The 24,465-nt window shown below is 38.7% G+C and overlaps 1 protein-coding gene across 1 annotated transcript in view; it reads right to left on the bottom strand.

Moving 5' to 3' along the window:
- Window positions 1-268: 268 nt before the first annotated feature.
- The window catches only part of ALG13 (ALG13 UDP-N-acetylglucosaminyltransferase subunit), a 59,841-nt gene continuing 35,644 nt past the window's right edge, over window positions 269-24,465 (bottom strand). Inside the window, 12 exon segments of the mRNA XM_027054952.2 lie at window positions 269-1,180; window positions 4,343-4,529; window positions 6,799-6,839; window positions 7,755-7,946; window positions 15,111-15,276; window positions 16,758-16,829; window positions 20,337-20,392; window positions 20,495-20,527; window positions 22,737-22,857; window positions 23,183-23,339; window positions 23,533-23,646; window positions 24,074-24,320. Of these exon segments, the coding sequence (XP_026910753.1) occupies window positions 915-1,180; window positions 4,343-4,529; window positions 6,799-6,839; window positions 7,755-7,946; window positions 15,111-15,276; window positions 16,758-16,829; window positions 20,337-20,392; window positions 20,495-20,527; window positions 22,737-22,857; window positions 23,183-23,339; window positions 23,533-23,646; window positions 24,074-24,320 (1,652 nt within the window). The 3' untranslated portion in view covers window positions 269-914.

The following is a 24,465-nucleotide window of genomic DNA, read 5'->3' as shown; positions in this document are numbered from 1 at the left end:
CATATGGGAATCAAGACTTAAAAAAAAAATAAAACAAACACCACCACAAATACAACTTAAAAAGGGACATACTCAAGGGAAAAGAACTAGACCTGGTCGTTTGCACTGCCACGGTCTGAGATTTACATTTCAACTGGCCCCACCCGTTCATGTCATCAATTCACATTCTTTTGCCACCAAGACAGCAGGGGAAAAACGTATACAAGGATCAAATGTATGGTACTCTTCGCTGCCATGAAAAAGAAAACAAGCAAGAAAATCCCACTCATTTTAGCAATTTTAAATGCTAATTTTATTTACTGCTAAATGTGCAAACACCAATTCAATACTGTGCAGTAAAAGTTACATAAATCCAATATTAAACAATAGCATATGAAATAAGTAAAGCAGAGCACCATGTGCCTTCAAAACTGATTAATATCACAGAACACAATTCAGACAATTCTTAAAAAATCTGAAGAGGTCGCTCATTTAATATTTAGTTATCCAGAAGCCAATGCTCTTTTGTTTCTCACTTTCTAGAAACAAGTGAAAGTTATTCCAATTTTGCACGGTTTAACATGTTTGACATCTGAGCCAAGGAAACAGACCCTACAATTTATTCCTTTTATCAACTGGAACCATCAGCTAATACAAAGTTGGCAAGCTGGCTGACAGGAGAACAGCTGAATACAATGAAATGTGCTCATTACGGGGCTAGCTGTACAGCCATCTCCATTTCCTTATCCACAACCCAAAGTAATGTTCCTTTATTTAAAGTAGTATTTTAAATCAAAAGATAAAATAATCTTAAAGACAGATACCATAGTAACCACCCTAACCACCTAAATCACTTAAACACTAACATAAAACACTTTTTAAAAAACCAAAATAGCAAAAAATGGCAGTGCAAGAATACTTCATACTGCTGAAGCTTACATGTTCTGAGGTATGTAATGAGAAGCTGAGGGAGGTGAAGCAACATAGCCAACTGGCCCAGGATTCATAGCACCATGAATTTGAGAAGAGCCACCACATGCTGCACCAACTGAATGCCAGGGGGCAACATAGGGATAATCGGGCACAACAGGAAGACAGGAATCAAAACCTGGCAATGGTGGAGGCCCATAGGGATCTGACATCACTGGATAATAGACTGCTCCAGGAGGGACAGATGCAGGGTCAGCATTTGGAACAGTACCTGAAACAAAGAATGCATACAGTACACACTTTAGATACGAAGATTCACTAGAACATCAACACACATTAGAGGTCTTTAAAGGTAGAAGTGAAATTTAGCACTAACTATGGGAAAGATCACAGCAAATGTGGTAAAAGCACTTCAGATAAGAACACTAGTGACTAAAGCAGGCTACCAAAAGCTTATATGAAAATTTCCCAACTAAAGAAATGTGTGTGTGCGCGCACGCCCAAGCACACGTGTCACGTGTCAAATGTATTCTACCTAGAGACAGTTATCTTTCTGGGATGATCTAGGTACCCACAGACTAAATACATACAGAAAACATTCTCTAGAGTCCTTCGAGTCAATGAAATTCTCATAAAGGGTAGGTCACAAGTAAGTTACCCAATAGTTTCCCACTGTAGCACATATCATCCAAATAAACATTTTGTATTACTTTAGCCATGAAAAACTCAAGTGCCTATACTTGAAGGTATAGTTCTGAAAAGCATCCTAAAGACCAAAAATTTGTCATCACTTGACCGGCATTAAGATCTTATCCTAGCATTATTTTAATGTTCCACCACTTAACTACCACAAGGGACTTTTAATGGAAATAGATGCTGTTCTGACTTTGCTATACTGACCATGTAAATATTAAAAAGGAGTCATTCATTATCTGGGATAACTTAGAAGACTAACACTGCACTGTCTCATGGTGTACCACAGTTAAAAACAGCTCTATAAAAGGTACACGGTATAAAAATGCAATGAGGGGGACACTAACTTTTATTACTATGGGCCATATCACATCACCATACTAGGGATCATATTCTATAGTGTTAATATTCCCAAACCATTAATATGCTTTAAAAGGGAGGAGGAACAAAAGGAAAGTCACATTCTTCACCTATTCTAAATCCTTTAAAACGGGTCTCCATCTATACTGTACTGTGAACTAGAGCAACCATCTTTATGGTCTGGCACACTGGTCTCCAATGTTTTGGTCTCAGGACCCCTTTACACTCTTAAAAATTGAGGATCTCAGATAGCTTTGGTCTATGTGAATTAGATCTATCAATATGTACTGTATTAGGAATTAAACTGAGAAAGTTAAAAGTATTTAATTCTGGTAAAAAAAAAGCCCATTAATGTTCAAATTTTTTTTATGAAAAAAGTTTACATTTCAAAACAAAAATATTATGAGACAAGTGCTATCATTTTACACACTTGTGCAAATCTTGAATGTATGATTTAATAGAGACAACTGGATTCTCACATCTGCTTCTGTATTTAATATAATATGCTGTTCTGAAGTATATTAAGAAAATCTGGCCTCCTACAGATACATAGGTGGAAGAGAGAACCCTTTTAACAACCAGCCTTTTCAGATACATTCAGATATATTCTTTGATGCTACACCAAAACCAGGTAAGTGGTAGTTTCCAAAGGTTAGCAGCAATGTGGACTTTTTCATACTCAGTCAACATTAAAATCCACTGTTTTATCTTGCACTTTGAAATAGACCTTTTACAAAAACGTTACACAGGTAACACCATTCACTGGTAACCGGAGAAGTATTATTTCATGGAGTTATATAAATGTCCCCAAATGTTGACACATTTCATTATACAATGTGAAAAAACACATTCCTTAATAGCCCCATCTATCTTTTTTTTTTAAAAGATTTTATTTTTTTAGTAATCTCTACATCCAACATGGGGCTCAAACTCAACCTCGAGATCAAGAGTCTCATGCTCTACAGAGTCAGCCAGGTGCCCCAATAGCCCCACCTATCTTATTAGAAAAGTTAAGCATTGAGAAGCTGTCAAGCTCATGGTGGCAGATACAAGTTTTCCAAAATTCTAATTTTTATTTGAAAGCTGGAATTTTTATCTTTGACAACAAATTCTATCAGTTCTTTCTTTCCTGAAGTGACAGGCTCACGTTGAGAAAATGTCTGCCAGATCTCTAAGTCTAAATAACCATAGTTTGTCTATCATGTAAGTAAAAATAGTGCTGCATAAAAAGAGCTGGTTTAGCTCATTAGTCAATCTCACAAATCCTTAAGTTAATCATCCTTCAGTACGCACAGTAATTTATGAATACTTTCCATGTTGTCACATAGAATATTCAGTACAATTACTCAAAGATTTAATAAAAATATTTTGATTTAATATATATATATATATATAGAGAGAGAGAGAGAGGGACAGGGAGAGAGGGGGGAAGGGGGGGAAGAGGGGGGGAGAGGGAGGGAGAGGGAGGGAGAGGGAGGGAGAGGGAGGGAGAGGAAGGGAGGGAGGGAAGGAGGAAGGGAGGGGGGAGAGGGGGAAAGAGAGAGGGGGAGAGACAGGGAGGGAGAGAGGAGGGAGGGAGAGAGAAGGGGAAAGAGAGAGAGGGGGAGGGAGGGAGGGAAGGGAGAGAGAGGGGGAGAGAGAAGGGGAGAGAGAAGGGGAGAGGGGGGGGAGAGAGAAGGGGGGAGAGAGAAGGGGGGAGAGAGAAGGGAGGGAGGAAGGGAGGGAGGAAGGGAGAGGGAGGGAGGAGAAGAAAGAAGGGGAGAGAGAGGGAGGGAGAGGGGGGAGGGAGGGAAGGAGAGAGAGAGAGAGATAACAGGCATTGCTGTATCATGAGTATGTATGGCAGGGAATACAACAATCACTAGCACAGTTTGGTGCCCCCTCTTGATTTGTGCTTAGGTGGCAGCAGTTTACCCACTGATTTTTGCATCCTCAGTGCAAAATCTAACAGTAAAAGAGACATATAAAATCTTTAAGATCTATGTATTCTGATGAATACTTTTGGCTTTATGGATCCCCCAAGAGGGAATCTCAAGGGTCCACAAATCATTCTTTAAAAACACAGTTCTAGAATATGGACCAAACAAAATATCTGAGCGTTATTATTAAATTACACATGATAGGGGCGCCTGGGTGGCTTAGTCGGTTAAGCGTTGGCCTTTGGCCAGGGTCATAATCTCAGTTTGTGAGTTTGAGCCCCACATCGGGCTCTCTGCTGTCCGCACAGAGCCCACTTCCAATCCTCTCCCTCTCTTTCTGTCCCTCCCCTGCTTGCGTGCTCTCTCCCTCTTTAAATCAAACATTAAAAAAAAACTTTAAATACATTACACACAATCAAATCCAATTGTCCTTCTTGCAGGCAATCTTATTACATACTCACCATTTCCTGATGCTTCCACCTGTGTACCATCTTGTCTCCCCACCTCACTATACCACTGAGGAATACTTTGATCTACCAGAGGGGGTGGCTCAGCATAGACTGGATAATTCTCTACATGAAGCTGCTGTTGCTGCTGCTGCATCTGTGGCACATACACCATGGAGTGCCAGTAGTTGTGGTGATAGCACTTGGGCAAGAAAGAAAAAAAACACTTTACTATCCTTTTACTTAAAGTAGTACAGTTTTTCACTAAAAAAAAAAAAAAAAGTTTGGCTATGATTTTCAAGAAAGGTAGCTATAACATTTTTCTCTGAAAAAAAAAAAAACAGAACATGAGGAAATCTATTCTACTACAACTTTAAGATCTTTAGCAGCAGCTGTGTCTCATTTTTGAGCATAGGAATTCTTTTAAGAAAGCATCCTAAGGAAATTATAGACATACACAATGACCTGTATATAAAGATATCTTTCATAGCAATATTTTTAAAATCAAAAGAGCGGAGGGGTGCCTGGGTGGCTCAGTTGGTTAAGCGTCCAACTTCAGCTCAGGTCAGGACCTTACACACGGTTTGTGGGTTTGGGCTCTGCACTGACAGCTCAGAGCCTGGAGCCTGCTTCGGATTCTGTGTCTCCTTCCTCTCTCTCTGCTGCTCCCCCACTTGCACTCTGTCTCTCTCAAAACTATATTAAAAATGTTAAAAAAAAATTAAAAAAAAAAAGCAAAAGAGTGGAATAAATCACAAGGATGAAAGGTACAGCATGGGGAATATATAGTCCGTGGTATTGTAATAGTGTCGTATGGCAACAGATGGGAACTACATTTGCGAGTGGCCTCATAGCAGAATATCAAATTGCTACCTTATACACCTGAAACTAACGTTAACATTGTGAGTCAACTATACATCATTTTTTAAAAAAGCAAAATACAGTGAACAACCTATGAAATCTTAAATAGGGAACTAGATGAATTATATATCCATGATGGTATACAATACAGGCAATAAAAAAACTTATGCTGTCAAATATTTAAGAAAAACTGCTATCATGAACTTAAAAGTTTACAAAATTACACAGCAGTCAATATGTGGTAAAAGAAATAAAGAAGCTATTAAGGAAGTATGTTACAGTGCACAGTGGTTATGCACAAGATTTCAGTTTCCTTTATATTTTAGTATTTTTCAGATGTACTACAACGAAGGCTATTACTTTGAATATAAAGAAGTTTATTAAAATAACTATTCTGCATTTCCTCGTATTCCCATGATGTAAAATGCAGGAAAAGGTTTTAAAATACCTCAGCCATCTGAAATGAATTAAGTTTCCACACATAAATATAGAAAACGTAACGGAAGGTGCAAGTAGTTTATATTTTCAATTCTTGAAACTGAATTTAGCAAACAGTTTCAAAGAACAAAAAATCACTCCACTACTCTTAATTTATAAATGTGTGCCATTTGGAGAAGATAGTTTTCTGGAAATGATAATACCCAAAGGTTTAGTGAAATTAGTGTCTGGGAATATGAACTAATCTGAACATTATTCAGGAGACTGTCTGAAGTTTACTATCATCTACCCAATCTTAAAATGCATCATTCCTTTTTAGGAAATATGCCATCTTGTTATAACATCAGAAGTCAGGTGTATTTCAGGGGGAAAATGATTCCTGAATGAAAAAATAAAAGCTCTTACCTAAAATCAAAAACACCTTTCAGTGATAGGAAGATATCTGTCAGAATCCCCACCCTTCTACAACTCCAGCGGGTGATGAAAATCAGTGTTTGGTAAATATCTATGAACACATACGGGCTTTAGAAATAATACAGCCCTTCAGGGGCGCCTGGGTGGCGCAGTCGGTTAAGCGTCCGACTTCAGCCAGGTCACGATCTCGCAGTCCGTGAGTTCGAGCCCCGCGTCGGGCTCTGGGCTGATGGCTCGGAGCCTGGAGCCTGTTTCCGATTCTGTGTCTCCCTCTCTCTCTGCCCCTCCCCCGTTCATGCTCTGTCTCTCTCTGTCCCAAAAATAAATAAATGTTGAAAAAAAAAATTAAAAAAAAAAAAAAGAAATAATACAGCCCTTCAAATGTCTTTAAATTTGTCCAATTACTTTTAGGATTAACATGCAGAAATAACCATAAAAAGGTTTCAATTAAGCAGGACAAATAATTCACCTATTGAGTCAGAAAAACATAGTGAAGGGTTGGCATACATAGGATGCTAAACATGGAGGCCAATATATGCCAAAGTTGTGCTGCTTTAATGTAGCAACTATTTCATAAGAGGAATTGAAGCACTGAGAGGCTAAAAGAGAAAACTGACCTATGGTCTTCAGAGAGATCTTACAAAGACAAATTTTAGGCTCCTCACAGTGTCCTTGGCTTTTAAAGTTCAAGAGTGTGATTATCAACCCAGTTTACATTTTTAATCTAGAGCTTATCAAAACATTTCATCATGACTTACCTGCAATCCCAGATTGAAATAGTACTGCAAAACTTTTGTATCTAAAATTTAAAAAAAATAGTAATAATACAAAATAAATAAATAGAGCTAACTTTAAAAACGTAACGTCACAGAACTTAAAATGTTTCACAAATAAAAACTAGATATACAGGAGAAGAGGGTAGTCTTACTGTTCTAATTATATCTAAATGTATTTTTATTGACTGACCCGGGATACATGTATATTCTTACAAATATAAGAACTTGAGTCCCACAAACAAATGAACTCTAAGAAAACTCCCCTTAAGTTGGAGACTTCGGATACATACAAATATATTCACTATACCACTCTAAATGCCATCAGTTTGTATTTTGACTATTATGTGGGAGTGGAGTATAAAGACTAATGGTTAAGCTAAAGAATATGAAAAGGTAATAGCAGGAAGTAAATTCACAAATGGCATGGGATTCCATCCCTTGGTGTGTGTGTGTGTATACTCCTAGGTATTTGCCCAAAGGGAATGAAAACGTTATGTTCATAAAGACTTTTTATAATACGCATAGCCTTGGGGCACCTGGGAGGCTCAATCAGTTGGGCGTGGGACTCTTGATTTTGGCTCAGACCATGATCTCACAGTTGAGGAGTTGGAGCCCCAGGCCAGGCTCTGCGCTGATAAAAAAAGGAGCCTGCTTGGGATTCTCTCTCTCTCCCTCTCCCTGTCCCTCCCCTGCACCCTCCCTCCCTCTCTCTCAAAATAAATAAATATTAAAAAATAAACATGAATAAAAAGCCCCAAAATGGAAGTAACCCAGATGTCCATCAACAGAAGAATGAACAGAAATAGAGACTCTTAAATACAGAGAACAAACTGACGGCTGATGGAGGGGACAGGGGAGGGAGAAATGTGTGATGGGCACTGAGGAGGGCACTTGTTGGGAGGAAAAGAACCCTCGCCCAAGTCTCAAAATCTCCTTACCTTGAGGCAGATCACTGCCACTTGGATCACAGGAATAAGGTGGAGGTGGAAGTGGTGGTGGTGGGAAGTTTGAAGCCTCTCCCACCTCAAGAGGTGGAGGTGGTAAAGGAGCAGCAGTGGTGGCAGTGGCAGCAGCAGCAGCAGCAGCAGGAATAGGAGGAGAAAGGTATGGATAGGATGGCGAAGCAATCACTAAAAAAGAAAAAGTAGGAATGCACACCTGTAACACCTTATCAGCAGTAGTTCATCTACTTCTTTTGTGTCTCCAGTATGGTCAAAAGATTCCAATTTTTATGGTTTGACTTAAAAACAAAAACTTGGAAGATAAATTGCCCACCTTCTTAGACATGCCAGTTGAAAACTGGGAGTTCATTACAGGTTATTTTGAGTTCAGGTAATTGCTTGAAATTAAAAGAAAAATAATCTGGAAATTGCAGAGTTTTCACCAGCAAGACTTTTTAAAAAAACATCAGCTAACAGGTACAAAAATGAAATATCATTAAAGCAAAATTTTTACTTAGTTTAATACAAACAAAGTTAAGGATGTTTTCAGCCATCTGCCATCCTTAGTCAAATCACAAGATGTAGAAGCTAATAAGAGACTAAATTACACAGATTACAGATTTAAGTAATCCTTGAAGGTTTCTACTTGGTAGCATCATTGGAACATAGGGCATTCTAAATCATGCCAGTTCCATTTGTAAGCACAGAATCTAAAACAGGCTAGATGAAATATCATATTGCTTTAAGTTTCTATACCTATTGTTATAGTTTAAAAACAGTATTCATGGGGCGCCTGGGTGGCTCAGTCGGTTAAGGTTTCAACTTCGGCTTAGGTCATGAACTCACAGCTCTGAGTTCGAGTCCGCATCGGGCTGTCTGCTATCAGTGCGGAGGCTGCTTCCAATCCTGTCTCCATCTCTCTCTGTCCCTCCCCTGCTTGTGCTCTTGCTCTCTATCTCAAAAATAAACAAACATTTAAAAAAAAGTTGGATAAACAACTCTTTGGGGGTGATGAAACTGTTCTCTCTTGATTGTAGTGGTGGTTATACAACTCTATACATTGTCAAAACTCAGAGCTGGGCACCAAAAAAGAATTCTTACTGGATCTAAATTAAACAGTAAAATTTTAAAACTTGCCCAACTGTTTTTAGTTTTATCATGTATGTAGAAATCTCCACTTTCACAGTTTTGGAAGACACATTTAATTTTTAGAGTAACTCCAAATATTCTAAAGGCTTTACGAATTTGTTTTCTATAAAACAATGGCTTCTTCAACAAAGCTCTGCTTATATTCCTTTTAAACTAGCACTCAAATCACACCATTTCTTAAAAAGTAAATTAGCAATTAGCTAAAGATACCAGAATGTGATTATGATCACTAGGTAAAAACCAACTACCAGACATAGAGATAGCTAAGTTCGTTCTCACAGACCTGAAACAATCCAATGCAGAAGAAATCTGGAGGTTACTTTATCTGAACTCACCTTCCCTGGAACTGCATTGTGTAATATGCCCCCTAAGAAAAAGCTTTTAGAATTTCCCATTGCTCTGGAGATACATGAGCATCTCATTTGCAGACTTGAAAGGGCTTTATAGGTTTAACAGGTAAAATTTAAGGGATAGCTCCAAAACAATGCAAACAAACCTCCCTAAAATATTAATGGAGGGGTGCCTGGGTGGCTCAGTCAGCTAAGTGTCTGACTCCTAATTTCAGCTCAGGTCATGATCTCCCAGTTCATGGGATCCAGTCCCGTATCACGCTCCACACTGACAGCACAGAGCCTGGTTGGGATTCTCTCTCTTCCTCTCTCTCTGACCGCCCCACCCTGCATGCATGTACACTCTCTAAAAATAAACTTAAAACACATTAATGGAAACAAATGTAGTGCATTCAAAATGCTTATTTCCCCTGTCCATGAATGTACAGTCTGTGTTCAGGACATCTCAGAATATGAATACACACAGTAAGACTCAACTTCTCTATACGTCAAAGGGCAGGGACTTGGGTGTAGTGAGGTGCAAAATTTAAGGGGCCACCAAATTAATGCCAAAAATATTCATAATTAGTAAAATATCAAAATTCTAAATAAAGATAGGATCTAAGCCTGCATTTGCATGATCCCAAGAATGAGTGCCTTACTCAATTCATCCTCTGAGCTGACAGCTCAGAGCCTGGAGCCTGCTTCAGATTCTGTGTCTCCCTCTCACTCTCTGCCCCTCCCCTGCTCACACTGTCTCTCCTTATCTCAAAAATAAACATTAAAAAATACATTTAAGTATTATTTACCTTGATTACTGTGATTTTTTGGCATTCCCTTAAATTGTGCACCCAGGGAAAATGAGTCAATAGTCCTGGCCCTGACAAAAACCTTGGGGACAGTAACAAAACTCAGCAGTATTTAATGCCTATGAGGAGATTCATACTAAAGGCAATCATGGCATCTAACTGGTTGGCAGATTAAGTGACTTCACAATGGAGGATGGGGTGGGGCTGCCACGGAGACACATGAATAACACAATGGGAAACATGAGTTGATTCATCTAGAGGAGTGAACGGAATGTTAAAGAGCAATTAAAAAGCAGCCATGACCTAGCAGAGTTATAACTGAGGTTGAGAAGTGACTCAAAGAACAAAAAGAAAATATATGAAGGTAGCACACATATTTAGGAACGTCAACAAAGAACACAAATCTGGCATTTTAAAAATGGTAAGCTTTGAATAAACTGTGCATACATGAGGCATCCCAATGCTTGATTCATCAGTCACTTGGTTTTTTTTTAAGCTCAGCACCCAATGTTTTTCCTTGCAATTGGCACACGGTAAAACCGGGGTCTACATTTAACATTTTCAGTGAAAAATTTCTCTGGTCATCAGTATCATATATTGAATGTTTTTGTTGTAGGCACTGTGCTAGTAAGTACTTAATTTTTAAACTATCAGATACAGAAAACAAATCAAAACGAAGTATTTAAGGTGGATACTATCTAGATCAAGAAATAAGACTGCCAGCCACTCCAGAAAACTTCTGTGTGCCCCACCCCAATCACAAACCTCTCTCCCCACCATATTTTAACCATTTACCTTTTCACAGTAATCATTCCTTCATGGTTCTAGGAATTTTGTCACCCAAATGTGTATTCCTGGTTTTTTAAAGCTGATATCCTGAATCTCTTTAAATTGAATCTATTGATCCTTTCTCCATCCCTGTCATTTCCTTTCAGTTTTTCTTTTGAAGAATCTAGGACCTGTGACCTGTTGAGTTTCCCAGAGTCTGAATTTTCCCGATTATATAGTGATGGTATGTTTCAACATGTTCCTCTGTATTTCCTGCAAACAGGCAGCTAGATCCAGGAGACTGGATCAGACTCAGGATTGATTCCTTTGGCACACCTATAGGTAATATTTCTGCAACCTTCATAGCTACTGCTGTTTAACACTCATTCAGTAAGGAATGCAAAATGATTATCTTCACTGATTAGTTAGAATACTAATACGTAAGAACAATTCTCCTTATCTACTATTTGGTTACCCGGTGGTACAGTTCATAGAAGGTAGGCATGATAAGCACTTGATTCACTTTATTTTCCAGTTTTTAAGAAAATGAACTGGTTTCTCATCACCCTCCTAAGGTGACCAATTTTTAAAATATCATTAAGAACTTTTAAATTTAACATATTTGGTCTGTTCCAGTCTGCTTCGATTATCACTGTTGAGGCCCAAATTGTTATGTCTTTGGTCAGTTGAGAACCTCTTTAAGATGGCTTCTTTGCTATCAGGCATGACGAAACGATAAAGGCTCATCTTGAACATTTCCCACCCAGACCTGGAATCAGCAGCGATTTCTCCACAAAACTGTTTGTTTTTGTTTTTAAGTGAGAAATGACATTTCAAGACCACAAAATCAGTGCTAAAAATATTGTTTCTGGGCCCTTTCAATGGACAGAGCTGGTAAATATATACACATATATCTAAAGATAAAATACCTGAAGTTATATTGATACTTCCAATTCAAATTGGACACCATAAAAGCTTTTCTTTAGCCTTATTATATCCATATAACCTTCCTTCCATACTGAGACTCCTGGTTTGCAAGGACACAAGGGGTAAAATTAAAATATCCCACACTTACTCATTTTAGTTGACATTACAGCCTCAGAATAAGAATCTGATTATCTAAATAAAAGAACCTGATGTAATTATTGAGTATTAAAAATGCTTGGCAGATGGTCAATTCCATTCTTAAAAACAGCTATGGGGATGCTGGGTGGCTCAGTCGGTAAGCATCCGACTTTGGCTCAGGTCATGATCTCACGGTTCAGGAGTTGGGAGTCCCGGGAGTTGGGAGTCCCGTGTGGGGCCCTGTGCTGACAGCTCGGGGCATGGAGCCTGCTTCGGATTCTGTGTCTCTCTCTGCCCCTCCCACGGTCACATATTTTTTTTCTCTCTCAGAAATAAATTATTAAAAAATTTTTTTAAAATAAAAATAATGATATAAGCAGTGCCTGGGTGGCTCAGTCGGTTAAGGAGTTAAGTCGGACTTCGTTTAGGTCATGATCTTGCTGTTCTTGAGTTCAAGCCCTGCGTCAGGCTCTGTGCTGACAGCTCAGAGCCTGGAGCCTGCTTTGGATTCTGTGTCTCCCTCTCTCCTCTGCTCCTACCTACCTCTTGCGCGCACACACTCTCCTTCTCAAAAATAAACACTAAGAAAAAACTTTAAAACGTAGCTATACAGTATCTGCCTTGTCCAAACATAAGGTTATCAATATTCCATAGTCGACTGTCTACCTCTTAGCCCTCATTTTGTCTTCATTCTTTAGGTAATTATACATTTAATACTTCCCATCAGGTCTTATTGTTGATATCCTTAACTTGTTTTGGTAGTCTAAAAGTCAACTCCTCTGGCACACTGAAGTCCATCTAATACAACTATCAGTGATGGTAGAAATATTCTGGATCTCTGCTGTCCAATACGCTAGCCACTGGCCACATGTGGCTTTGAGCACTTGGCATGTGGTTGGTGCAAGTGAGGAACTGAAGATTTATTTAATTGCAATTAACTAAAACTTAAATTTTTACATGTGGCCAGTAATTACCCTGGTTGACAGCATAGCTTTAGTAGATTGTTCAGGAAGGGCTCATGCAAATAATATCCTCTGAATTCTTACTCTCTTCTAAATTAAGTTTGGTTGCACATAAAACCTTTGGTTTATACGTTGCTTATTTTAAATGTTACTCCATTTTCTTCTAGCATGAAGCACTTCTGTGAAAGTTTGATGCTTATATTTTACTTCTTTTATATTCCATAGACTCTTTTATCTGGACAAAGGACTTTCTCTTTAAAGACCATTCATTTTACTAGAATACCTTGGTAGGCTGTTTTGAGTCATTATTCTCAAATATGCAGTGTTGCTTCAGTATATAGTTTTAAAGATTTTTAATTTCAGGAAAAGTTTTCTGAATTATAGTTTTCAGTATTTGTTCTTTTCCCTTACTTTGGTTTTCTTCTTCAGAGACTTCTATCACTGATCTCCTTTGCCTAATGTTTAACATGTCACTTTTGAATCTTTATCTTCCTTTTCTTCATGTTCAATTCCCCCTCCCCTTCTTCCATCTTTCTTTTAAAGTGTCATCGGGGGGCGCCTGGGCGGCTCAGTTGGTTAAGCATCCAATTTTGGCTCAGGTCATGATCTCACAGCCCGTGATGAGCCCCACGTCGGGCTCTGTGCTGACAGCTGAGTCTGGAGCCTGCTTTGGATTCTGTCTCTCCCTCTCTGCCCCTCCCCTGTTCATGCTCTGTCTCTCTCTCTCAAAAATAAATTAAAACATTGAAAAAAATTACAAAAAAATAAAGCATCATCTTTGTATATACCTGATCATGTCCTTTATAGTTCAGTCTTCAGTACTGAAATGACTTTCTGCCATTTCTAATGCTTTCCTATGTTGTCACCTAATTTGAGTTTTTTTTAATTCTGATTGGTTATTTTTTTAAGTTTTTATTCTAATTCCAGCTAGTTATACTCTCATGTTTTAGATTATCTGATCTTTAGCTCATTCTGAAATCGGTGTTTGTTTAGTTGCATTAGTGAGCACATTTCTTGACATGTTTTTACTGCCTATACACAGGTTATTTTTTTGTTCTTAAAACATCTTAGTATAGGATTTGACCTTACTGCTTCGTTACGTGAAATTATTTTTCATGAACTTTAGAATGAGGTGGATACAGGATCGTTCTGTTTTTTGGTAGTGTTCAAACCCAGGACTGCTTTCTAGGATTCCTTGGCTCTGTTCTCATCTTCAGTCTGGATAGGCTCTTTTCCCTGTCCTGATCAATTCTGATTTCACTCCCAGCAGTTTCTCCCCAGTGAGGAGTACTATCTTAAAAGGGAGCCCTGGCAGGTCAGTTTTGAGAGTTCTTAGGGGCCAGATTGCTCCAAGCCCTTCATTTCCTTTACCATGTACCCAAAGCACTCACCTAGTACTGGAGAGATCAAATCCCTTCCCAGTCTTAGGTGCTCCTTCCGAATTGGCTGCCCCACTTTCCAGTGAATTCTTTTTAGCTCTTTTGGGGTTCTCCTGTTCCCAGGTCCATCAGACAACATCCCCGATGCTTCCTTCCATCTTCTTGCTCCCACATAGAAACTGATAGCATGCAGTCCTGGGACTGGTGGTTTGTTCTACCTGCTTAAGTTTTGGGGTGTGTGGGGATACCTTGTCACCTAATTTTATTATAAATGTTGTCCACGGGTTTTGGTTTTTATTTCCATTTTTATTTGAAGCCTCAGATTAAATAGCTATCCTGTTTTTGCCACCACCTTCTCAGAATTCTGAGAGCATTAAATTGTATTAACTCATTAGAATTTCACAACCACTTCATAAATTGGTACTATCAGTACCCCCAAGCTACAAAAAGGCTCAATAACTTGTCCAAAATTACATAGCTAGTGAGTTGCAAAACCAAGAATCTAACCTAAATTTCTTAAATTCTACAGCCTATATTCTTTCATGAGAAAATGATTATATAAAAATATATTTCACAGCAAACTTTTCAGGAATTCTGTGAAGTATGAAACACCTCTACTTTCATTCCTGTATAATAAAACTGAAAGTTTAAGAAATTAGTAGTCCTCGAAGTTTCCAGCTACAAAATTGTATCAAAGCCAAGATAAATATTGAAATCCTGGCTCTCAAATTTCAAGGATTCCTCAACTACAGAACATACGTTATTAAGTAGGTTAAACTAATTTAATACTAGAAATTAAAGTAGCCCTATCTAATCACTATAATTGTCATTCTATGCGTGTTCACGAATAGGAAAAGAGGCTTCCCCAAGTCAGCAACCACTAACAACCTACCTGGCCTGCTTTGCATAGATGGAGACACGAGTAGAGGCGGTACAGCATTCTGTGAGGAGGCTGAAGCGGTACTACTAGCTTCATTAGCTGCTGCACAGCTAGGTAAGACTGGAGCTGGAACATTATTGGCACAGGAAGCTGCACCTGCTGCAGAATTTGCCATCACCTGTAAGTGTAGAAAAAAGTTTTAAAGTTTAGGGATTTCTCAAACACCAGGAGGCTCTTTTCTGATCCTCTATTTCAGGATACAGTGTATTTTGATAACGACAACACTGAGAAATTAATCTTTATGTAAACCCTATATAAATAAGATTATTTCTTTTAGGAGACCACAATTACCTTTAAGATTTGTAAATTTTTAATTTATTATTTTTCTGAAAAGGTGATACATTAATAAGATTCAAAAATCAAGTATGAAATTATATACAATGGGATGTTTCCTTCCAACCCCTATCCTCCATCTGCCTAGTTCCCCTCTCCCCAAACAGGTAACCTCTGCATTTCCTACATGTTATCCAGATACTGTTACATTTATTTTTACATGTGTGTCCATTTCCCCCATGCTAATGCACTTTGTTTTTAATTTTTTTTAATAGAAAAGGTACTTTGCTTTTTTGCGTGTAAGCTTCATGTGACTGCAATTGATTTGTCTGATTAGGCCACAACACTCAATACAGTGCTGTGCACAGAGATATGCTCAACAAATAACAACAGACCCTTCTTGAACACACTGTTCTCAATGCAGTCTCCATTTTCTTACCACCCATAGCTGTGTGGCTGCTACCCGTTCTGGTCCTCAGAAACCGAATTCAAAGTCACCAGTGGTCTTCATTGCAACATATCCTAGTAGAATCTTGCTAGTCCTTATGTTGCCTGACCTTTTGGCAGCAACTGACACTTGACTGCTCCTTGAAACATTCTCTTACTAGGGCTTCCAGAATAATACACTCTCCTCTCCCCACCCCCTCCTTGGCTATTCCTTCTCTGCCTATCTGCTAAAATTTGGTGATCTACAGGCTCTGTTCTGGATGCTCTTCTCAATCTCTTCCTTTTCCCAGGATGATCTTATTCACTCCTATGGTTTCAGCTACCTTTTTGATGCCAAGTCTGTATTCTTTACATTTAAAAGTTTCATCAAATGACCAAATTGACAGCGAATTCATATTAATTTGCTTATTATATAAGAGGTTCGGTATAAAGAGACTATGAGTAGTCAAACGTCAACACACAGAATGTGTCTAGAACACAGGAGATTATCAATTTGTTGAATGAATTTACTAAGCACTGTGCCAGGCACCACAAAGTACAATAATAGTTAAGATAAGGATATATATATATAAACAACTTCTTTTAGGGGAGCCTGGGTGGCTCAGTGGGTTAAGCATCCAACCTCGGTTCAGGTCATGACCTCATGGTTCGTGGGTTCAAACCCCACACTGGGCTCTGTGCTGACAGCTCAGAGCCTGGAGCCTGCTTCGGATTCTGTCTCTCTCTCTCTGCCCCTCTCCCCTACTCACACTCACTCTCTCTCTCAAAAATAAACAAACATTAAAAAAGGTTTTTTAAATAAGATGAAGGGCAAGGAGAACAAAAAGGAAAAAAGTCATTTCCCCCCACCTGATTGTTTGAGAACACTATGAAGATTACCTTCTGGGGATAGTTGTATGAGGTAACTGTGTCCTGAGGAGACATAGAACATGGTCTTCTGTCCTGAAGAGACTTTAATGAATACAGAAGTATAGTTAAATAAGGTGAATCAAGAAACCAAATAGCACATCGATAAAAGATCTGCTTTATTTCAGTATCTTCTTAAATTAGGTGAAAAGTGCTCTGTCCTGAAAGTATTCAGATTTGGAAGCAACTACTAAGAGAACATTCCAAAAGGTATCACTGTAGTGCCTGATTCAGGTGATTGTGCTATTTCCTATCTACAGAGATCCTGATCATATCCAATTCTAGTCCAATGTAGGTACTAAAATGTAATAGAGGACTGTAATTTAAACATTTCTCAGTGGCCTTTGTTGCCTTAAAAGCTTCGAAATCGGTAGGACCAAGAACAGTGTTGCTAAAAGAAAGTATTCCAAATAAAGATGCAGCTTGGTACGAGGGTGGATATCTGGTTATTCAGCTGTATCCTATCTAAGCAGGATGGAATGAGTATACTCCAAGTAACCACTCCCCCTCTGGTTCAAGACCCTCTTTGTGAAAGTAAAAAAGATTTTAAAAGGCTCAGAGCTATGCAGGACAAACAGTCATCACAACAAAAACAAAAAACCTAGCAGCAGAAATTGGTTTAATAATGAAAGTAACATAGAGAGAATCAAGGGAAGTAATCGCAGAAAACAAGAGGAACCACACTGTGACAAAGATGAGTCCAAGTTAACGTGGATCTAAGTAATCGCAGAAAACAAGAGGAACCACACTGTGACAAAGATGAGCCCAAGTTAACGTGGATCTAAGACTGCACATTTCTAAAGTTTGTGCTCAAGTACACCCAACGCACCTGCCAAAAAGCAAACTTTGGCTTTGGCTCAGAAAGCCCAGGGTGAATGTTAAACAATTCTACAGAAGGATTCAGTTGAGAGTTGGGCACAGAAATAAGAAGTTTCAATAAATGTTCACAGTTTTGTTACAAGGCTCTAAAGCCTGGACATCTTTAAGTCCTGTGCTGAACCTCTCCCCACAGCATGCTGTGATAAAAATTACTTAAAAACTTGCTACAGCGTTGGTGACTGGGGTGTGGGAGTGGAGCACATCCTGAAGGGACTGAAAGTTACCTGGGATGTATGATAATGGAAATTCAGAACAAAAAGGAACATGTGACAAATGATAAAGGGACAGAAAGAAATTAAGTATCTACTCTTGTCAAACTGGATGGTGAGATTTTTGCTTGCTTTTTCACTGGAGTGAAATCACTAGGGTGGCTATTTAAAGAAATGGCATAAAAAGCCGACGAGGAGAATAATAATGGCAGAGTGGGGGGAAAAACTATTCCTCTAGAAGGGACAAGGAAAGGGAAAGAGAAATAAGGGGAAGAGAATCACATATCATAGTTTTCTTCATTCCTAAAATGTATCACCTGAACAGTGAAAACAAAAATTCAGTATGTGAAATTAAGATTTGCCATAGTTAGAGAACAAAGTTCTCTATTCTAGAGAACAAGTTCTTAAAAATATCCCAGTTCTCCTTCGGGGTACATGGTCAGCTGTTCTTCCTGGCCCCATCTAAAGTTAGGTGTGGCCATGTGATATATCTGGTCAATGAAATACGAGCAGAAGTATTAAAAGCCAGTGTTCAATTACCTTATTTAGTTCTCCAAAGTACCTGTGAAAGCCCATGTCCATTAGTCTGGGTCCCCTAAGTGACTATGACAAACAAAAGCCTGCTACCAACCTACACTAGACACAGGATTAGCAAGAACAACTGTCCTGTGTTAAACCACTAAGATTTGGGGTGTGGGGGGGGAGTGTTACTGTAGCATAACTTAGCTGTACTGAAATGGTATTTTGTAATTAGAAGTAGGGTGCTACTGTAACAAAAATGTCACTTGAAAAGGAGATTATGAGCTTGTAGCTCCTAGGGGAGGTTTGCAAAACAATGTTCGTTTTGTGTTTTGATTACTGTTGGCAGAGTTTAGCAACCTATTTTAAGACAGGTGTGTATAGAAAAAGTAGTTTGTAGGCAGGAATGAAACGGAATAGAGAATCCTTGAATACAGAGACTTACAGGATTGAAGAGGTAACTGCTTCAACCCCAAACTGTAAAATATAAAATTGATTAAGTGCTTTGGAAACGAAGAGCAGTTAAAACTTGGCTTTGAAGCAGAACTCAAATCACTGTTAAAATCTGACTACATTAAGATATCTCAAAGCATGTGTCCAACTAAGGATGCAATATCCATTGAATCCTTGCTCTTGGACAAAATGGCTCACGGAAAAGCCTCTAAAAGTATGGTTCCTCCATTCCTGAGAAGCCCAGGTACTTGCAATCAAGTAGAGAGAGAGACAGAAAGGAATAAGAAAGCAAATTATAGCAAATCTAAGTAGTGTATCTATAGAACAAGAAATGTCAGTATGGCTACCGGCATATAAAACTAATAGGAATCAAACAGAGAAGCAGCATAATAAATTAATCACGCAGCCAAAGACACTATGAGAACTAAAACCATCCAACTGAGATAAAACAAGCCTTGGGCTCCAATTTTCTTTGAATGAGAAGCAGGCTGAGAAAGCTCCTCAGCTGCCAAGAAGGACTATTCTCCAATGCCTACTTCAAATATGGCCAAGGAAAGAAGGGCCTTGGAGCAACCAAGAGCCCCAGAAAGCAATGAATCAGAGAGCCTCTCCAGGGAAGAGTCCCATGTCTAGGTTGTCTGTCCAGGATGTCACCTACAGGCCATGAACTGTGTTTCTCCCATTTTCCCCTCTTTCTGAATGGGAATTTTTACTGCCATTCTTCAGTCGGCTCCACCACTGTAAATTGGGTGCGTAGGGATGAAATAACTTTGTATCTTTGGTTTTAGGCCTCCAAATGAAGATGAGTCACATCTGGACCCAATTCAGAGAACACTACACATTTCCCAGAAACCTTGGGCTCTGAGTTTAATTACACTGAATAAGATTTCTAGATTGCCTCCCTTGAGGTGGAAGCAAGTAATCTGCCTGTGGGAGGGAGTTTGAGTCGAATGTTGTGGTCCTTAGTGCTGTTAAATATTTCAAACTTTTTGACTTTCAGGCACATAGAAATTAGACTCTTCAGTGGAGCATGCTCTGGCAGATGAAAAAGTAAGTGACATGTGTCATCTCCAGGTGGAGGCTGTTATGAGCCAGTGCATCATTCACTACCCTTTTAATGGAGCTTCTATCAGCCCAAGTCCCTGAGCAGAGCCCTCCTGTAGACCTCCAGTGGACGTGGAGCAGAACCAAGAAACAAACTTTTGTTATGTGAAGTTACTAAGACTTGTGGCCCACTCTTACTGAAAAATCATAATAAAATCCCCTAAAAAAATCATCACTGCCAGTGTCCGTATTTCCTCTTATATCAACACATTAGGACGATCTCTAAATACATTAACACCAGGGTCTTAATTTCTTCATCTACAAAATGGGAGTGAAACCCTACCTCATAGGGTTGTTCTGATTTAAATATATTTCTATATATAGCTCTGAGAACAGTGCCCTAGTACATAGGAGACAGAAGTGCTTGCCATTATTATGAAATACCTACCAAGTTTGCTGTAGATTCAGTTGTGCTATAAACACCTGAAGTTTCATAGTCTGGTTCTAGAGAATATAGCCAAAGTAAAGTAAAACATGAGCATTATTTTACAATTTAAAATTGTATAAACAATGAAGAATGTCAGAGTATATCTAGATCTCACTGACCTGAAGGATAAATATAATCTTCATGATATCTCCCTATAAAAAAAGACAGAAGAAGTGTTTATGTAGGGCTTTTCAGCTCAGCAGAGCCAGATGGCCAGCACTTGCTTTTTCTCAAGTTTTATGGATATATATTCAAAACTAAAATGTCTATGTCCTTGAAACAGGTGATTTGATCTTTCATACCAGTTAACAGATATAGAAGCCAGGGACTGACAGTAAACAGGACAAATTCCTCCTCTGAAAATTTCCTTAGTTCTTAAGAGTTCAGGCAGAGGTGAAAAACCCAGAGCTGTATCCAATCTTTCCAGTCAAGCAGTAGAGTACGATGATTAAATTCACTGGCTCTGGAGTTAGGGCTGTCTAGATTTGAATCCTGACTAACTTATAGAACTTAACATCACTTTAAGTGGGTTATAGTGCATCAATTTCTGCACTATAAAACAGGGGTAACAGTACCCGGCTCATAGGGGGTGAAAAGAACAGAACATGGTGCTTAATATATATAGTAAATGGTGTCTGTAAAGTACTAAGTATGACCCATAGTTTGCTTAAGTAGACATTAAAGGGGTGTATCATGCCTCATCTGTTTCTCAGGCTGTTTTAAGTAAATAATACTTTTAAAGTTGGTTTGTTCTCAGAGGATGGCTCAGTGAACTAAAGTATTTTGCTTTAAGACTACAATACCATTGAAATGCAGAGAAAATTAATCATCAATTGGACAGTTTTCCACCAAATAAAACCCCACAGGTCAAAACTGGATTTGATTCTTAAACATGTCACTTATCAAACACATACATGCAACCACTCCAGACAGCAAGATTTACAGTGGGAACAAAGATTTGATTACTCTGAATATGCCACTACAGGTGAGCAGTATATCTGAAGGTACCCACCAAGCTAAAGGGAAAAGACAAAAGGATCATGCTGAGTAGAAGAGCAAAGAACATACACCCTTAAGCACATGCATGCACATGCATGGGGACAAAGTCTTCACAGATCATTCTTGTGCTAGATGTTTTGTCCTCATTAAATTCCCAGAAATACCTTTTTTCTTCTACATCAGTAGTAGAAAGAAGAACATACAAGAAAATAAAGAACTTGACTGCTAAGTCAAGTCACTGAGACTGCCTCACACTGCCTTAATCCACCCAATTCCTCCAGAATTGTTTGAGTAGAATTGTCGCTTACGGATCATTTTATGATAAAATGGTAAAAATAAGCACACCCCATAGTGAGAGACACCCTAACAACTGTTAAGAACATACATATAGGCTTTAGTGTCAGACAAACCCAAATTCAAAAGTGATCTCTGCCAATCTCAAAAGACTATATATTGCATGATTACACTTGTATGAAATGTCCAGAATAGGCAAATCCTTTGAGACAGAAAACAGATTCGTGGTTGCCTCGGGCTGGGGGGGAGGGGAGGTTGGTACAGAAAATGGGGAGCGGCTAATTAGTACAGGATTTCTTTTTTGGGGTGACAAAATGTTCTAAAGTTGATTGTGGTGATGGTCATTCACTGCTGTGACTATACTAAAATCACTGAACTGCACACTTTTTAAACAGGTGAATTATATGCTATGTAGATTGTATCTAAATAAAGCAGTTATAAAAAAGTTAAATCTCTGTCACTTACTAAAGGTACGACTTTGGCCAGGTCATTTACCCTCTGAACCTCAATTTCCTCATATAACAAACAAGGGTACCAAATTCCTTTGAGGGATACAGTTAAATAGATTAAATTATAAATATACTTAGTACAGTAGATGACCAAGAGAATACAATGAATAGTAAAGTTCTAAGTCAAGTAGACTTCTTTGGGCAAAGACTGTTTTATAGCAGTTTTGTACAATAGAAGCTAGTCACAGAAAAGCCTAAAATATACAAACAAATGGTCTTCACCGTAACAGAAGAAGTGCCTTGCTCATAAGGAACAGATGTTTCCTATACCAAAATCCCACCAAATCAAAACTCACTAAAAGACCTATGCAGAGAGCTGAAAATAAGTTATAACGATGTGGTGGCCTATAGAAATAGAGGTCTGGCCTTCTGAGAAAGACCAAGACATCTTCAAAATCCTAGCAAAGCTCTGAGACAAGAACTGAGAACTCATTCAAAATGAGCTACTGGAACAGTGTGAGACCCCAAAACCAAAACCTGTTAAGTCTACTTCACAGCCCTGATGACTAATGCCACAAGAATCCTCTTTTAAAGAGACATTTAACTGTAACTGACTCACCATTGTGACTCTGGCCACTGGCCCCTTCTGAGTTCAAGGTCTGTTTGCCTGAGCTATGTCCTCGCCTTGCAACACAGTATCGCGAAGCAGCAGGAACCAGTGTGGAGGGCCCTCCATGACTCTGTACCAAAGACACACAGTTCATCAAAAAAAGCTGTATTTTAATGTACTTTGGAATCAAAATATGTGAGAAAATTATCAAGAAAACAGAAAATATTAGCCCATAAGGCAAGTGTATTTGTCCACCTCTACTCTTTTTCTCTAAAAATAGCTTTAAAAGTTCTCCTCTCCCATCTTTAAAAGCTCTAAGATAAAAGCTCAAGGTTTCCGTAAGTGTTTTATTTGCAGTTTGTTCAAAGAGCTAAAACATATCCACACTGCCTTTACTTAAAAAAAAATAAGAGAAAAAGTACACAGCTTTTTGATTAAAGCTTTGACCTACTTACAGGTAAAGTTGGATAAGCAGTCTCATCCCCTTCCTCAACTTCGTAAAAGGTAATGGTTTCTTCTACGCCCCTAGGCATCTGTCCATTCTCTGGGGCAAAGCTATACTGGCACTCCTTGTTCATGCAATGCATCTGGCGGTGACTACGTCTAAAGGAACTTAAGTATTAAGTAGTTCAGAGAAAAGGGGAAAAAAGTTAAAATATGGTATGGTAACTTGTTCCAAATTTCTAAATAACTGTTCAAACATCTCAATGCTGACACTAAAAAAAATTTAATCCATGTATTTGTCACTCAGCAATGAAGCCCAACTTGCCCATTTTCTGATTTTCAACATTTAAAATTCACTTACCGAGATCTATAGGAGAAGTTATCATAGCCCTGGCAACACCTTTTACCTGGGCCAGGGTAAAAACCAACTTTAGGGGCTTCCATGTTATGCCTGTTGATAAAGCGAGATGAATCCCTAAGAATGAAGGGAAAGGAAAACAAAACTGTTTATCTAGTAATTGGCACTTAAATAGAATTATTTATCACGTTATTGGCACTTAAGTAGAATTAACACATTTTTCTAAAAATATCCCAATAGAAAGAGCTGTTCTGCCCTCACTACTTGTATTAGGCCTATCCATTATTAGTGGATACAGTGCCATATCCATGACACTCATCTTGATAGCTCTAGCTTATCTCTTCAACCATTCCGTATTTGTTCAGTGAGAATAAATTCATTTGAAAAAAATTTGAGTACACATCAGTTCCATCCACTAAGCAAAGATTATAAAAGAAAGCTAAACTATTAGGATATTTCTAAATTCTACTTTAATTCTGTCTAGGAATTGTTCACAATACCTAAACAGAGATGTACACTACCTTGGAAGTCAATTAAGCCTTACCTGGGCATCCCATATCCCCGACCCTGTCTCTGAGGTGGATGTTGAGGATGGAAATGCTCATTAGACAGGACATTGGCAGCTGTCTGTGCGTAGTGCACTGAAGGGTCGTGCCCATAATGCATGCTGTGCTGAAGCCTGGGCGGGAGGAAGGCGTCTCCCCTGCCGTAAGCCATAGTCACATAAACCTCTTTTCCTCTAACTTTTTTGAACATCTTCTTCCGTTGCTTCATGTCCATCTCTGACATAGCTTTCAGGCAAACAAAGTAGGAAATAAGCTTCATAACCAAGCCAAGAGATCCAATCCCCCCCACCCACCCAAATGCCTAGAATTTTTAAGGGAACAAACCAAATAAATACAGGAAGGTGATGACTGTATTTTTTAAGGATGTACT

The sequence above is a fragment of the Acinonyx jubatus genome, chromosome X, assembly GCF_027475565.1.
Source record: "Acinonyx jubatus isolate Ajub_Pintada_27869175 chromosome X, VMU_Ajub_asm_v1.0, whole genome shotgun sequence".
NCBI lineage: Eukaryota > Metazoa > Chordata > Mammalia > Carnivora > Felidae > Acinonyx > Acinonyx jubatus.
This window is presented reverse-complemented; position numbering and strand designations above follow the sequence as displayed.